The sequence below is a fragment of the Manis pentadactyla genome, chromosome 13 (genome assembly GCF_030020395.1).
Source record: "Manis pentadactyla isolate mManPen7 chromosome 13, mManPen7.hap1, whole genome shotgun sequence".
Taxonomy (NCBI): Eukaryota; Metazoa; Chordata; class Mammalia; order Pholidota; family Manidae; genus Manis; species Manis pentadactyla.
This window is the reverse complement of record NC_080031.1, coordinates 64,737,001-64,754,950: the sequence shown is the minus strand read 5'-3', so window position 1 is coordinate 64,754,950 and position 17,950 is coordinate 64,737,001. Positions and strand designations below refer to the sequence as shown.

Here is a 17,950-nt window from a genome sequence, read left to right as displayed (position 1 = left end):
AAGGTGATGAGTATGGTGTCAGGATTTGCACCATTAATTTCTGCAGGTATCTTTTCAGCAACTCTTTCTTCTGCATTAGCATCCCTTGTGAGTGCTCCCAAAATATTTCAGGTAAGTATTTTCATATTACAAGCTTTACTAAAGAGGAAATTAAGATAATACATCTTAATTTTAGATTGTTAATATTTTCAAGTTGTTTGTTTACTTCTGTCAACCCCATATATGTATATGATACCTATGCACATATTGAAACAGGTATATGTGATTTTATGTATATGAATGTGAATATGTATTCTTACATAAACATTTGTGCATTAACTTACTGTCAGTGTAATCTTTGAGTTGTCTTTTTGGAAATAGTGATGGAATTTTGTTTTTCTGACATAATTTGTTGGCATAAATGTTTATATTGTCTTACTGAGGATAAGGAATACAGTTCAAGACATAAAGTAGAAGAATTAAAGGATCTTGCCCTGTTAGCATGATGCCAACCTATATGCTTTATTTTACACATATATGAATGCCTGTGTGCCACACATTGTGTTAGCTGCTCAGGATATAAAGATGAACAAGATAGACATTATCTCACTTTAATGAGCATTCAACAAATAGCTGATAATAGGAAATTCTTTCTAGTACTAAATCAAACAAATGTTGATCTGTAGCCTTATTCCTAATGTAGTACTAGCCAGTGAAAACAGTAAAGGTGTAGAGGTCACATATATGTCATATTCACCAGGCTTCCAAATTTATTTGTATGCCTGCTCCTCTGATTTTTTTCTTAATAAAAGAATTTCAACATGGGGATGGCATAAGGCAGACAAAAACTTTGGTGGTTTTTCTAAACCATCTATCTTTTGATGCTTAAAATGTTTGATCTCCATTACAGTTTGTAGGTGAAGCAGTGCAGCATGGGAAAGAAAGAGGACTAAAAATTAGAAACTTGGGTTCCATTTCTGATTAGCATTGTAACTATAAGCAGTTCTGTATGTCTAACTTCATTGCATTTCATTTTAATGTTTACAATTTCTTCACTAGGCTCTATGCAAGGACAACATCTATCCAGCTTTCCAGATGTTTGCTAAAGGTTATGGGAAAAATAATGAACCTCTTCGTGGCTACATCTTAACATTCTTAATTGCACTTGGCTTCATCTTAATTGGTTAGTCATATAGATGGTGTGCTAATGTAGATTTTGGTGCATTTATAGTATTAGTTATAAACATCGAATTATATTATAAACAGAACATTACTCTGTCTAGTATACTAAGTTCCTTTCTGATCATATGAATGAGTGTTTAGAAAAATACAGCAGATAATAGTGTTCAGTGTACATATTGGCTAAAATTATTCTTTAAGTCCCCGGTAGGGCTAAGGGAACTCCTAGTTTTTGTCCATAAAACAAGTACAATAGCATAAGGAAAAGGACTCCAGTGTCCTCCATGAAGGTAGGGCCTCCACTTTTGCCACTTTTGTCTCTGGTTACCACTGAGCTAATGGGTTTTTATTTTAAGTGTAATTTTACCACCAAATGTGGAAACTAACTGTCTTATAATGCTGCTAGATATGTATTTGGTATGGCTACTTTTGGAGAACAAGTTGCCAGTGTTTAGTGAAGTTTCCCACAATCTAGCAGTTCTCCTTAGTGGTATGTATCCTAGAGAAACTGGCATATAGACCCAAAGAGCCATATATAAGAATATTTTTCAGTGTCATTAATTATTAAAAAAATGGAAGCAATCTGAACACCTCTATCAACAGAAGAATGAAACTGCAGAATAATACTCAGTGAATCAACTTGGTTTTCATATATCAGTGTGGATGAATCTCAAATATAATAAATGTAAAAAACCAAATTGCAGATACATGTAAAGTATGATATTATTTATGTAACTTTAAAAATACTCAAAATAGTAAAACATAATGCTTATGGACTATATAGGCATGTAGTAAAACTATATAGTATCATTGGAAAGAATATTCCAAATTTGAAAGCATAAAATTTAAAGGGGTTTCACTGTGTACATAAGACTTGATTTCTGAACAGTAAAGTATATGAAGTATATATGGCAAAGTATCTGTACTCATTAAATCTGAATGGTGGATATAGGATGTTCATTATGCTATAATATAAAGCTTTGAAGTGATTTCATAATTTTAAAAAGTTAAAAAATGTCAAATATGTCAATAAATACACCTACTGTTTCTTTTGCAGCTGAACTGAATGTTATTGCACCAATTATCTCCAACTTCTTCCTTGCATCATATGCACTGATCAATTTCTCAGTATTCCATGCATCACTTGCAAAATCTCCAGGTGATTTTACATTTAAAAAAATTTTATAAATATGTTAATATTAATGTCTTTGATTTCAGAGAAAATGAAACCAATTTTAAAAAGTGGTATATGTGGGATTAACATTTATTAATGTTCAGTCTCCTTTTACAGTTGAGTCAAATTGAGTCTTCGAATAACTCTTTGTTATGAAGTTTACTGGTGATATTCTGTTTTTCATCTTCAAAGCATTTAAGATAGCAATCTCAAATTCTGACTTAACACTGTGAACTAATTATTCTGCTTTCTTTTCCTGTTTTTATTGTCTTTTAGCTGTTTTCTGTGTCAGTTCTAAGAACATTATTATGATATATTTAACCTGTACAGGTATTTTCAACACAATGAATTCTATGGAGTTCCTATACAAGGGATTCTGGCGACTGAAAAAGTACCCATATGCTTCTGCTATGGGCTTCGGGTTGTAAACCATAACAACAGTGGGACAACAGTGAAGGAAATGAGGGAACAAAGCACTGTTCCTTCTGAGGATCTAAAAGTCTCTTAGAACAGAAAGATGAGTATGAGAAGTTAGGACACAAATATCTTAGCTTCAATTTTTACTTAAAGAATATAAATTTTAGACGTTGGTGTGGCTGTAACAGGACAACATGGGATTCTTTATTATAACTGTCAATATTAGTATCTTAGTTGTGATATTATAGTGTCATTTTGCAAGATACTGTCTTTGGGAGAAACTATGTGAAAGTTACTCAGAGTCTCTCTGTATTACTTCTTACAACTTTGTGTGACTGCATTTATCTCAAAATTGAAAGTTTAATTTTAAAAAATTATTGAAATGATTTTTTTAAATTTGGCTATGGAACTACCTATGAATGAAAATTTTAAAACATGGTGTTCAGCACTTTTTAGAGTGAGTGCAATTCATAAGTACTTCACCAAATGGAAAGATATGTTTCTATAGTCAATGCTTAGTTTTCTAGCAAGTAGATGAATTTTTAATGATTCTCAAGAACATTTTGTTAGAATTATTTTGTATATTAAAATATGGATGTCCCATGCTAAAAACCATAAAACAGAGTCATGCTCTTAAAGACTTAATTTGAAAATTACTTTCTTAAGTCTTCTCTATTTTTAGCATTCACTAGGGTAGGTTGGTTTAAACTTTTTGGTTAAAAAGTTTAATACAGAACTAGTATGAATAATGTGGAAGTAAACAAATATGCCTCTTCGTGGCCATTAAATACCATGAAATTGTGATCAGTAATGTTCTATGACTTTACTGTTATACGTCAGCCTTACACTTAATGTTTAAAGTCCTCTCAGGATAACAGCCACAAAGAAAGTTATTTTTTGCATACATATATATCGTTGTCTACAGCAGATGAGGTATCTGAGTGACTTTTATTTATCTTTTTCATTTGTTATTGTTAGGATGGCGCCCTGCATTCAAATACTACAATATGTGGATATCACTTATTGGAGCAATACTCTGTTGCATAGTGATGTTTGTCATCAACTGGTGGGCTGCACTGCTGACATATGTGATTGTCCTTGGGCTGTATATTTATGTTACTTACAAAAAACCAGGTCAGTAGTCTTTTTTATTTAGTATTTCAAGCTAGTAAACATCTAGAAGTTATTCGTTATTTTTCATATCTAAGCATAATCTTTTGTGTATTTTGAAAGGTACCTTGTATAAAACCTAAAATACTTTATTCCCAAATACATGTAGTTTTAATGAAATAACTACTACAAGACTTTTATTTTGTGGAATTATTTTTACCCATAAATTAAATTTAATCCTCCTTGTAGAAAAATAGCAAGTTCATCTAATTTACATTCTGTTGCAGTCAATATATTTTAAAATCATTCTTTGAAAGGTTTATATTTGCAGTACTATAGTGGCTGTTAACCTAATAAGCATATGTATTAAGTACTGTGGTCTTAGTATTTGCTGTAGTATTACAGAACTCACAAGATACCAGAAGACATAGCATCTTCTCATCAAGGTTATATATAGCAGGGAAAATAGAACAAACATGTTTTCATTAGGAAATAGTTAAACATTACTTTGCATGAGTCAGACTGATAAACTACTGGGTGTGTCTGCACATAAGGAGATCATGCTAGAGTATATTAGGATTCGTCCAGTGTTCAGTATGGTAACCTATAGCACAGAATAAAGATCCAGAGAGAAAGGGTTGAACAGTTTTGGTCCAACAGAATAATATTAAGAAGAGATTATAAGAGTAGTTGCAGTGTAGTCATTTTAAACAGTGAGGAAACATTTTGTAATCCAGATAAGAGATGGTAAGGTTTTAGTTAGAGTGATAGCTTTAGAAGTGAAATGGACAAAGAAGATATTGTTTTAACCATTTTAGATGCAATGATTTCTCTAATGTACCTGTCAAGTCTTTACAGTAGCAAATGTCTAAAATTGTATTTGGTGTCCAGGCTGTTTACAGAATAAGGAATAAAATTTTGCCTATTGAAATAACTTACACGCTAGTAAGTACTGTAAATGGTACTTTCAGAGACCCAACATCTTGCAGAGATCTGCCTCTTTCCCATTAGACATCTGACTACATAACAATAATTTTAAATGTTTTGTTTATTTTGAGTTGCATGCACAGCATGTTTGCAGCCCTGTCACCATAGACTTTTTCTAAATTGTATTTTTTCTTTAAATGCAATTATAGTTCGTATTAGCATTGTCCTAGTATCATGCTATGGACTTTACCTACTGAAAGTTCTGAATGCAGTGGTTTATTTTACCAATTGACTTTTTAAATATGAAAGCACTTTTTAATTCTGTGTCTTAAATTGGTTATTGATTGTTATTAATATTGTTGTTAATGCTGCATGAACACTCTCTTTCCACAGATGTGAACTGGGGATCCTCTACACAAGCCCTCACTTACCTGAACGCACTGCAGCATTCAATTCGTCTTTCAGGAGTGGAAGACCATGTGAAAAACTTTAGGTAAGCAATAAGTTACAGAGAAACGTTTTATCGTTGGCGACACTGAGTTCTTCACCTACTGTTCAGTAACATTTTCGTGTGCTGATGTGATGAAAAGTTCTCTGAAAGCATATAATACTGTTTTCTGTTTTGGTTGGATTTGGGCAATTTCTTCAAAAACAAGCTTGAGATTTCTTGGTTATCAAAATTTCAAAAAGATAAATTATCATACACCTTACCAAAAATGTTATGGTAAGTGATGGAGATCTCTTGTTTAAAAACTTCATAGGTGTCAAAAGGTGAACACTTTTTTTCCTTTTTTGGCCACTGAAGTTATATAACTACTGTATAATTACTAAGTATGAAGTCCATAGAGATTTTTAACATGCCTCATTTTGTAATTTTACTATGGCACCAAATATTTTCATGTTAGTTACTTCTGTCTCATTATTGACTAAATGGAAACCAGTTTCAGTGATAAAGAATAAGTGCCTTAAACATTTATGACTATTTTCCTCAATAAATGGCTTTATATTTTATCTTAGAATAGTTTATCAGTAATCAATTTAAAAACTATTCCTTAATTTAACCTAGTTCTTATAATTGGTTGGTGAGATTTAGTTATTAAAGCACTGTTGCTGTATCCTTCTCTAAATCCAGAAGTATTTACTTATGTAGTCTTAGGAATTATAGATTATTATTTATACTTAAACATAGGTTTATCATTTTTTTAAAAAATTAATAAACAGCCATTTTCATATTCTGTGAAACTATGAAAGTTTGTTTCAGGGCTGTGAGCAGGTGACTTTCTGTAATCATGATAATCACTTACTGGCTTTTGCATAATAAATAAAGACACATGTTTCATATTTGTCCTTGAACCAAAAGGGAAAAAATGTTTTTTAAAGAAACTTGAAGACTGAATAAGCACTGGAAGAAAATTGCTCTACTGAATTTCTCCCAATGAGAAAAGCCTTTGTGTATCCTTCTGTTACTCTTTTGGGTACTTCCTCTCCCAGCCCCCTTTTTCGAGAATAAAAAGTTCCAGCAGGTCACAGATCCTCAAATTTGGAGTAGAGAGAAATTGGGAAATAAAAAAGGAATAAGAGCCCTGGGAAGAACACTTATGAATTTCAGCACATTTTCAATAGTTGATACCAAGTATGGTGGAAAATAGAAATCATTCCTTTATGTAAAAAGTTGTATCCAGAACTGAGAGTAGGACCAAGAGTCAAGTTAATCTGCCATCAATAAAAGGCTTGTTGGTCTGACTTACTGTGGTAATGGGAACATTTCTTAAAAAATATTTTATTCCAATATGGTCTTACTGAATTTTTATCAGAATTATACATGAACATACTTTAGAGAGGAAAAACCTAGGTTTGTCATGAAAATTAGTAGCTGCCCCACTTCTCATGTCCCTATTTCTCATACTACATGCAACCACTTTCAGCTGATTAGTTTTGATTTGCTTCAGACTCCCAAACAACATGCTTGTCTTACGCTTTTTAATTTTTAATTTTAGGTATTATTTGTTAATGTCCTTCATCCATGTGTACACACACACACACACACACACACACACACACACATGCCCTCCCCTTTACCCCATCCTCTCAGTATATTTCTATGCCATTATTGTGATTAGATCATACCTGCTATTTATACTTTTATGACTTTTTAAACATGCTTCAGAGCTGAGCCATGTAGTCAGTTATGATTGCTTTTTATTTCCTCTAAGCAGCTTTCTTGCTTTCTCTAGAGCCAATAATCTTTCTTTTTTTAGTTTCCTGCTTGTCACTATCAGCCTTTACCAAATTTGCTAAAAGATGTAGTTTCTGTTTCCTTGAAGTGTTTCTCACTGTTTCCTGTTTCTCTAATTTAGGTTCTCAGATTTAGGCTTGTCTGCATTATCTGTGATCCTTGCCCAGGGAGGTTCTGCATTGGTGGGTGGGGCTTATCAGCAGAGCCCTTAGTGTAGATTAATGTGGCTTTGCTTGTTCTTTGAGAAATTTAAGTCATTTTAATGACTTTATTTTTTGACATGATTACATTTCCCAGAAAGGAATCTTTTAGTCTTCTGCTTATTGATAAAAAGTCCTAGCTACCAGAGCTGTGAGCTGAGTGGGGAAGGAATGCAGAGGTCTTAGGATTCAGCATATAAATGTTCTCCCCACTCCCCTATTAAAGTAGCTGCTTCTGCCCTGAGCTGTTGTTGCTGGGCTCCGAGACCAGAGGCATTCTTACAAGTAAGCCGTAGCCTAATAGGGTGGTGGCGGGACAGGCAAGTTGCTCATCATAGTGATGTGAATGATTGCGTTGATCTAGGTGTTTCTCACACAAAGGTCAAACCGTTCCTTTACTTTCTTTAATGCGCTGTCCCTGACGCCTCCAGAGGGGCGCCTACTGCCTCCAGGGCCTAAGCACCCTGGTGACTTCTCAGTGCACAGTCAGTCTTACGGTTTCCTCTTATGCTCAGCCAGCCTTTTCCTGATTTGTCAAACCCTTTATTATTCTTCCATCTGCTTTCTAGCTTTCAGTATTTCAGTGCTATTGTGTCTTCTCTTGTTCTCCATATTTTTTGTGATAAATTCCGATTATACATAATCATGGAGATCTTTGAGGAAAGAGGTAAAAAGGAAGGCAGGTGTTCATACTTTCTCATTTCTACTCAGTCATCCCTGATATATTCTGTACTATGTCTTTTTTGGTTTGATAAAACTATACCAAATTATGTCTTTGTGGTATATTTGCTATTTAGTAAAGATAGGGGCTACAAGTTAATTTCCCACAGTAATAGGTTATATTAGAGTGTATGTTAAATCACCCTAAAAAAAAGTTGAAAAAATACAGTGACTAAACAAGACAAAAATTGGTGCCATGCGATGGTCCAGAGGCAGGTTTCTGTCTCACGGCAGGTAAGCAGACTTGCTGCATTTGGCCTTCAGGTCTCACATTCCTTGATCTGTCTTGTCAGTCTGCCTTTCCCCAGTGTTTTTGTCCATGTGGTCAAAGTCATCACTGCATCCATTGTCTAACTTACAGGAGAGGGAAAGAAAGTATGGAAATGGCAAGCTTCCATTTAAAGAAAATGATCTGGAAATAGGAACACTGTATGGGCTGTGAACATCAGTCCCAGGGCCATTCTGAGCTGCTAGACGGGCTAGGAAACATAAGCTCTAGTTGGGGAACCATGTAACCTGCTGACATTCAGGTAGGGAGACTGGACTGTTAACAGTCTCAGCCATAGAGGATGATTTCCTGTTTAGTTTCCCCAAAGCAATTATTCCAGACAGAATTGGTTTTTCAGCTAGCTTGCTGAAATTCCAAGACAGCTTTTTTTTTAATTCAGATTTTTATGTTAATTGTATAAGAATAATTAGGAACTACCCTAACAATTAATTTAGTGATTAAGTCAGATATTTTATCTATTTGTTTTCGTTAAAGTTTTTTTTAATTACATAAGTTCTTGTTTTAAAGAACTTTTACTAATCTGTTTGAACGTATAAAATGGTACTTGAACACTTTTTCATCAAACAAGATCGATTTCCATTTCTAGTCAGTGAAAATCAAGAGCTACAAATATATGAAAGTCCTGCCACTGTCTTGTGTTTGCAAAGGCAAACTGAATTCAATTTCGGCTTCAGCATAATTAATTAGAATTAAAACTTTTAGTCCAAATAGAAATCTTTTCTTTACCATAGGTGGTTTTACTGATACAACAACAGTGATTTAGATTAAGCTAGATAAGAAAGTGCTGATACTATAAAGTATAGGTAATGATGAGGTGATCAAGCCAGAAGAAAAGTGACCCCTTTTGTACAGGACAGCAAGGCCATGCCCTCAGGACCTTCTATGAACTTTCTGAAAGAAATGCAGTATTTATTACCTTTAGAAGATGAAAGCCATTACATGTTGTTTAACTAGCATGGCTATTTTTTTCTGTTATACCAGAATCTTGATGTATAATGTTGTTTAACTAGCATGGCCATTTTTTTCTGTTATACCAGAATCTTGATGTATAATATTACCTGTTATTATAGAAGGACATTAGCATGATGTTTATAACAAGGTTTTTTTCCTGAATTTCTCATGTTCAAGAAACCTGGGTTAAAAAGTCCTTTTCTCTGAATGAGAATCCTGTGGCCTGTGACCTTGAAGACAGCTGCATAAAGGAGATAATGGTGGAATCATATATTCTTAGAGAAGCAATTTAAAATTATGTCCCCAAAACCTAAACATCTCTCTGTTTTTTCTTTTAATTTTATATTAGGCCACAGTGTCTTGTTATGACAGGTGCTCCAAACTCACGCCCAGCTTTACTTCATCTTGTTCATGATTTCACAAAAAATGTTGGTTTGATGATCTGTGGTCATGTACATATGGTAAGTGTTAGTTTTTATAGTAAATCTTTTTTCACTCTGTGTATATATTTTGTAGTCTGGGGGGGTTCTAGATGTGAAATAATTTGACAAGATAAATCCATTGGATTTGCTTGGGGTGTTTTGAAGGTAGTTTTTTTCTTCAAAATACTTTTGCTTTATATTATTCAGCCATAAGAAGAAAACAAATCCTACCATTTGCAACAACATGGGTGGAGCTAGAGGGTATTATGCTCAGTGAAATAAGCCAGGCAGAGAAAGACAAATACCAAATGATTTCACTCATCTGTGGAGTATAAGAACAAAGAAAAAACTGAAGGAACAAAACAGCAGCAGAATCACAGAACCCAACAATGGACTAATAGTTACCAAAGGGAAAGGGACTGGGGAGGATGGGTGGGAAGGGAGGGATAAGGGGGAAAAAGGGGCATTAAGATCAGCACACATAATGTAGCAGCGGGGGGACACGGGAAAGGCAGTGTATACAGAGAAGACAAGTAATGATTCTAAGGCATCTTACTACACTGATGGATAGTTACTGTAATGGGGTATGTTGGGGGGACTTGATAATAGGGGGAGTCTAGTAACCATAATGTCGTTCAAGTAATTGTACATTAACGATACCAAAAAAAAAAATTAAGAATTCAGATAAACTTCAATTTAGCAATTCCATTTCTGGGACCCCTTTCCATAGAAATAAAAAGCACAAATATATAACTAGGAAAATGAATTAAATTCAAAAAATTACTTTTGCCTCTACAACTGTCTAAAATTTCACTCTTAAAAAAAAAAGATTTTGAAATTTTGAACATTTATTGTTTTTCTTATTTATTATGAGATTTCAGCAAACTGTGTTGCCCATGTAGATCAGTTTGGCCAAAATAAATAGCTTCTTAATAACTAAGGAGCCTATATTAAACCCAGTATGGGTTTTTCTTACTGATAGTTCTCATAGAGTCCTGAGAACATGAGGAACATTTATTCACCAGAAAAAAATGTTGGAAGAGGTAGACAATTCATGGTAAATATTTAGTATCCAGCGTCTAAGCACAGTGGATACTGAATTTCCAAATTCAAGCACTTTCAATTGCCCATTAATTTTTGTTTTGACTAGTATTAAGAAAAATTATTTAAAAATAGTGTTAAACATTTATCCAAAAGCACTTTTCTGTTTTTAGCATCTGGGCAATTGAAAAGGATCTTTGGAATATTTATTTGTCAGATTAGCTTTTCTCCATAGTGTCCAAGTTCATCTTGTTCTTGGGGCTAGAAATGTGTGTTGGATGCTGGCTGTCTGAGCCCCTGCTAGAGTTGCTCTTCACTTGTGGCCACAGTGTAGCAATGCCATTTTGGGGAAACACTGAGACACTGGCCTGACTCAGGACCTGTGGAGTTTTCAGTGTTTCTCAAAGTTGGGGTCTTGAGCAGAAGTAATTACAAATGGGGCAGTTTTCCTACAAGGAAAAATAAATTGTATTTTTCCTTATTCATGTGCAGTTGGTTCATGTGTAATCTTAAACTTATTTTTACATTTTGCTTTATACATTTGTGTATAGTACATTTTATGTTTTGCTTGCAAGGGTCAAAATAGAATTGCAAATTTAAAAAGGTCATTTCCTTTTATTTCATCATGTAACAAGTAAGAAGAAAAAAATACATTTATGTTATATAGCTCACATGTATTTTCAGTGATACATCCATATTATCGAGAATTAGTAGCTCAAATGTTCGGGACAGACAAAAAGCAAGCTGGGAAACAAAAAACAGAAAGCACTTATTTGTCTATGTAATCTCTTCCATTTTCAGTAATTTCTACTTTCTCTCATTTACTTGGTCTCAAAAACTTACTGTTTATTTTCAGTCTGTCCTTTTTTCTCTTCTCCCTTCTACTGGCATCCCCAGTGCATTAACTATTCCATCAGCTCTATCTTTCCATAATCTTTAAGTGTTAGAAAACATTCACTGACATGAAAATGAATGCTGCTGTACTTCTCTCCCTCATCCCCAATGTTTAGGCTCCTTGTTTGAGCCAGTTTAAAAGGATGACCTTTATAAATGTGGAGAATAGATTACCTTTCGATTGAAGATACTGTTTATATTTTTACCTTAAAGGGCCCTCGAAGACAAGCCATGAAAGAGATGTCCATTGATCAAGCCAAGTATCAGCGATGGCTCATTAAAAACAAAATGAAGGGTTTTTATGCTCCAGTACATGCAGATGACTTGAGAGAAGGTGCACAGTATTTGATGCAGGTAATTTGTTAGCGCTCTAAATAACAATATTTCAGTCTTTTGTAAGCATTATAAAACTTAGCATTCTAGGTTTCATTTTTCATATTCATTCAAATGGTCAATTTAAAATATCTTTATTAAAGTAGACTAAGATTTGTAAAATTTTAGAGCTAAACGGACTATAGAAACAATGTGCTATGGTTGACAGTGAAGAACCAGTTTGTAAATATCTTAGCCTGTTTCTCTAAGATTCTTCCCATTTATTCTGCTATAACTCACTGGGTTTTTTTGTAAGATTGTTAAGTAATGGCAGTCCTTATTTTTTTTACATTCTAGTTCTGTATTGTAGTTCTCACTATTTATTTACTAGTACTAAACTTAGACTTCCCTTTTGGTTTTGTGTATGGCATAGCAGCCAGAATATGGGATTTGGAATCAGTCCTAGGTTTAAGTGATAGCCCTGCCACTTCCTTATTATGGATTTTGGATTAAACAAGTCATTTAATTTCTCTGAAGCTCGGAACCTCAGCCAGCCCTAAAGGTTCTGGAGGAAATAAACGGGTTGAGACAGTGTTTGCCAACTTACTTTTATAGGAATCCTTTTCTTCAAAAGAAAGCTTGACCCAGTCGCTGTGTTGATGGTAGAGCTGCTTTGTTGCAGTAGAGGTGGGAGGCCTGGAGTGCTGTCATCTGAGTCCTTTCTGTTTTGTTTTTCTTAAAATTTGACAAGCACAGGGCTAAGAAGGACCTAGGCCATCCTCAGGAATACTAAAGTGTGGGAGGGGTTTGCTCTGCAGACATAAAGCTTTATCATAAATCATTGTAATTAAGATACTGTGATATTAAAGTAGCAATGGACAGTTAGACTAATGGAACAAAACAGAAAAAATGGGCCATTCATACAGGAAATTTAATATATGACAGAGGTGGCATTGAAAGAATGGGTTGGGACAATTGATTATTCATGTGAAACAATAGTTAACAGTCCCTTACAAAGACCACACAAAAACCATTTCCAGATGGATTGAAGAACTAAATACGAAGGTAAATTCCTTTAAACTTTTAGAAGAAAATTCAGAATAATTTTATGAACTTTGGCTAGGGAAGAACTTTTTAAAAAGAGATACAAAAAGTTGAACTATGAAGAAGAGATCAGTTATTTTTTAGTTAATATTAGAACTTTGTACATCTGAAGAAAACATGAAGACAAAAAAAGCCACAGACCAAAAAGATACCAGCAAAAGAGCATATTATTAGCAAAGAGTATGGTCCAGGGTATATAAAGAAATACTACTACCTAAGTAAGAGAGGGGAAAAAAAGGGAGCAAAAATAAAAGAAAAGAAGAGGAAACCTAAATGACAAAAATTAAAATCACAATAAAGTTCTGTTCCATTCCCATTAGACTGACTAAAATTAAGTCTGCCAATTCCAAGCATTAGAAGTGTGGCTATCCTAGGATATTACATACTTAAGTATGTACCTTAGAGAAACTTTTATACATGTGAAGAACATTGTATGTAAGTATTCATAGCAACATCATTTGTAATACTGAAAAAGAAACGAAAGTGACTTCAACAACCATCAATCACAGAATCGACAGCTGTAAAATCCTGCAGTGGAATTCTCTACAGGGGTGAAAAAGGAGCTGCTGTGCATAGCAACAGGGATAAACCTCAAAAACTGAAGGTGGAAAAAGATGTGAACAATATGAAGATACAGATTTTTTTAAATATGTAAATGAAAAATGTATATGTATGTATGTACATATGCCTAAATAATGGAGTACATAGTAAAAATATACAGCAGGCATGAGAAGGATACATAAGGTGCTTAATGTTGTGATGTTTACTTTTGTGATGTTTCTTAAGCAAAGTGGTGGGTACATGATTATTTATTCTTTATTCACTTCTGTATGCAAAATATTTAAATATTCAAGTAAAATTCTACCCCTGGTCATGAGGTTGTTTCTAGTGGATAAATCTTGCTTGTATTTGTACATTTCATAGGAACATTTTGATAAGTGCTTTATGTATTTAAAAAATCTTTTGAAGGAAATGAAGGAAAGTATTCCCTTAGAATAATGGTTCTTAAACTTAAGCTTGCATCCCAACCACCTGGATGACTCGTGATAAGAGACTGCCAGACCTGACCTTCGGAATGATTCAGTAGGTCTGGGGTGCAGCCTGAGAATTTGCATTTCTGTAAGCTTGCAGGTGCTCCCGCTGCTGCTTGTCCAATCCGGGCACTGCACTCCGAGAACCTCCACTTTCGAGGGTTTAAGTAGTATCAGTGATAATATTATCAATCTGATGAGGGTTAGGACCTGTCTGCCCCGTCATTGCCTACCACCTAAGGTATTCACCCCGGTGGGTAATGACAGTAGTGTGGGGCAGGGTTAGGATATGTACAACAGTGTCATATCTGTAAGCCTGGCAAATATAAGCACTTACGAAGATGCCCAGGAGATTGGCTTTGTTATAGTGGCAGAGGTGTATGAGGAACTATATAACATAGCCTTACAAATAGATGAGTTGCCTCTGTAGAATAATCATTCAAACCAGTAGTATAAGTTGTCACTGAGAGTATTTCTCTTCGCTTTGTACATTCTGGAAACCAATTATAAAAAGTGGCAAATGTCTGTATGCCTGGAAGTTTATAATCTTTGTTAAAATAGTTTTTTATACGTTGATTTCTTTCTACAGTAACCTGTTTTCTAATTCTAGAGATGCTGTTCTTTGATGGTTTTGTTATGTTTTACTAGGCCATACATTCTGACTTTTCATTGCTCTGTTCCCTGAGTTGTCTAGTTACTAATTATAATCATAAGCATTTATTTATCATTAAATTACCAGTAAGTATCCAGCCTCCACAGCAGAACTTGAGATTCACTATTTTTAGAGGTGGTCTAATCGATAGCTTGCTTAGGGAGCCCCTTGTCAGTGAGACATTAGCACTGCCAACTTCTTTGTGTATTTGGGTTTTTCTTTTAAATGGCAGGAACCACTTGATTGTCAGTCCAATTTTAAAGAGTTCATTTTAAAGAGTAAAAGTCTCTTGTGGTCAGGTGACATCATGGTGGCCTTAAAAGTGAAGTGATTTCATTTAGTCTCAATGTGGAGATAATTCTGCCATTTTTCCTGGGCAAAAAAATAGCTTAAAATTATACTGTGTAATTTGTGCTAGGTGTTTTCTGACACCTTGTCTCTATCAGCCACATTTTGAGGTAAACAGTGATGTTTTTAAATTGTTCTAAAATAAGTAAATTGGAATAATTTTACATTGTCAATAAGAATATTTGGTAAAGTAAATTATATCCATGTCCTTATAGCCTCATCCTAAATGTATATAGTGCCATGAGATGTTAACTAATGATAATTTAAGGCATATTACTGTTACCTAAACATTTCAAAATTGACCATACAGAACATGTAACCAAAACTCTGCAATTTTTTTCAGTAATTTTTTAAGTAATACAAGTCTCATGGCAGAACTTAATTTAAATAGTTAAGTGTGGCATTTGAAAGTGTTTTTACTATTAGTGAAAGACAAAAAAAAGCCACATACCATTGGGGAAACAGCTGTCTTTTATGGAGCAGTAAAAATGATTATTAGATATATAGAAAAATGTGATAACAAACTAAATGCATTTCTTGGCAACAAATTCTGGTGGAAGATGCATGGAAAACATTACAAAAAGTTCAAAGAAATAAAGAGCACAGTAGGAATGTGTGATTGAAACTAGAAATATGTGTAATAAGCTTCAGATGATTGCTATTTTGCCAAACCAATTTCAATTATGAAATTCCACAAAGCGGTGGTTTTCTCTGAACCATTTAAAGAAATATGTTCCAGAGAAGACATATTTTCAGTAATAAATTATTCTTAAAACACATGCTGTTTTATGGAAACTGAAAATGTTACATCTCATTGAATAGCTACTTTGATTAGAATTTACAAAGGATTTAAGGGTGAGTGATACTTGTGAAATGTCTTTGCTCATTGAAGGGTAAGTTATTGAAATAATGAAGTTGAAAGCGAAAGTGTACAGGGTGCCACAGGATGTTATTGTTAATTTCATAAAAATAAAACCTTTTAATTGTTATAAGTTTGCTATTGTTAATTTCATAAAAAATAAACCTTTTAAATATAAGAAGTCTGATGAGAAAAGGAATAACTGACAGTATTTTGTACTATCAAGAAGTTACTAGTGATCTTCTGGCTTAGTTTTCTGAAAGCTATGAAACTTAAAGGTAATTTCTTGGCTTTCTTTACCAAAAAAGATAGGGGGAGTGGATGAAAATATACTATGTGGTTAGTGGCTACCTTGCTACCTAAGTTTTAAAAAAGAAAAATGAATATTTTTTATCTGAAACTTGAAAACAAAGCATTGTTTTAAATACTGAGTGGAAAAAAATCTTGTTTTTTGAAAGAAACTTGTATACAGATCAGTTTGAAAATGAATGTAAACTTTACATGGTTAGAAATAGTTCTTTTGTTCCCTGATTATCTCAAGTCCTTAGGAAAATATCTAGCACAGGGTCAGCACTTGATAAATACTTGAATTGTTTTTACAGGTGACATACTTAATATTTTTACAAAAAAATTAAATTAAGTGCCACATCACACCATATACAAAAATTAAGTCAAAAATGGATCACTGCCCTGAATGTAAGAACTAAAACCATAAATAAACCTCTTAGAAGAAAACATGGAGGTAAATCATCATGACCTTGCATTTAGCAGTGGATTCTTAGATATGACACCAAATGCATGAGTAACAGAAGAAAAAAGTAGATAATTTAGACTTCATCAAAATTAAAAACTTTATGTACCAGAGGGCATTATCAAGAAAATTGGAAGACTACCTACAATATGGAAGAAAACATTTGCAAATCATGTATCTGATTAAGTTTAATATCTAGAAGATACATAAAACTCCTAAACAGAAGGATGCCCAATTTTTAAAAGGGAAAAAGGACTTGTGTAAACATTTCTCCAAAGAAGATACAAAGATAGCTAATAAGCACATGAAAAGATGCTCAATATCACTAGTCATTAGGGAAATGCAAATCAAAACCATAATGAGATACCAGTTTATACTGCTAGGATGCCTGTTATTTAAAAACAAAAACAAAAACAAAACAACAGGAAATTACAAGTGTTATGAAAGATGCACAGATATTGGAAACTGTGCATAACTGGTGGAAATGTAAATGCCACAGCCACTATGGGAAACAGTTTGGTGGTTCCTCAAAAAGCTAAACAAGGAACTAATCATATGATCAGTAGTTCTACTCATAGCCGTATTCCTAAAAAAATTAAAAGCAGGGAGTCAGAAAGAAACTTATATGACAATGTTTACTGCAGCATTAGTCACAACAGCCAAAAGGTAGAAACAACCTAAATGTCCATCAGCAGATGAATGTATAAAAAAAAAATGTATGTGTGTTTGTACACACATATACATACATGGAGTATTAGCCATAAAAATGAATGACTTTCTGATATATGCTGTAACATGCATGAATCTGGAGACGTGCTAAATTAAATAAGGCAGAAAGAAAGGATGAATACTGTATGATTACACTTATGTGAAATATCTGGGATAAGCAAATTTGAGACAGAAGTAGATTAGTTATTGAGGTCTGGAGGGAGGAGAGAATGAGTAACTGTTACTTAATGGTTACAGAATTTTTGAAGTGATGAGGAAGTTTTGAAAATATGTAATGGAGCTTAAAAATCAGTGTTTGAAATCTTACAGAAGAAGAGATTTATTGGATTTGGGGACATATCTGTTAAGCATACTGAATTGCAACTCTTGATAAGGTTGCAAGAAAAACTGATTGAACAATTAAGGAAGGAACTCAACTAGCCAAATTTCAGCAGAAGCTTTTACATGATTGGAAGAAAGAATTCAAAATTTAGTGTTTATATGATACAGAACTGCAACCAACGGTGAATGCCTTCATTTGGACTTTTGCCTCTAAGTTTTAATGCCTATAAAAATACATAACTGGGAGTACCATTGTATCATGAGTTTTATAAAAGGTTAAATATATTCCATCATCTTTCTTTTT

At 33.7% G+C, this 17,950-nt stretch overlaps 1 protein-coding gene across 2 annotated transcripts in view; it reads left to right on the top strand.

Moving 5' to 3' along the window:
* Positions 1-17,950, top strand: part of SLC12A2 (solute carrier family 12 member 2) — a 103,360-nt gene that overhangs the window by 53,772 nt on the left and 31,638 nt on the right. For both annotated transcript variants that reach the window (XM_036903222.2, XM_036903221.2), the window contains exons 11-17: positions 4-111; positions 1,039-1,162; positions 2,216-2,317; positions 3,728-3,883; positions 5,180-5,279; positions 9,532-9,643; positions 11,753-11,893. In XM_036903222.2, coding sequence (XP_036759117.2) covers positions 4-111; positions 1,039-1,162; positions 2,216-2,317; positions 3,728-3,883; positions 5,180-5,279; positions 9,532-9,643; positions 11,753-11,893 — 843 coding nt within the window. The remainder of the gene's footprint in view (positions 1-3; positions 112-1,038; positions 1,163-2,215; positions 2,318-3,727; positions 3,884-5,179; positions 5,280-9,531; positions 9,644-11,752; positions 11,894-17,950) is intronic.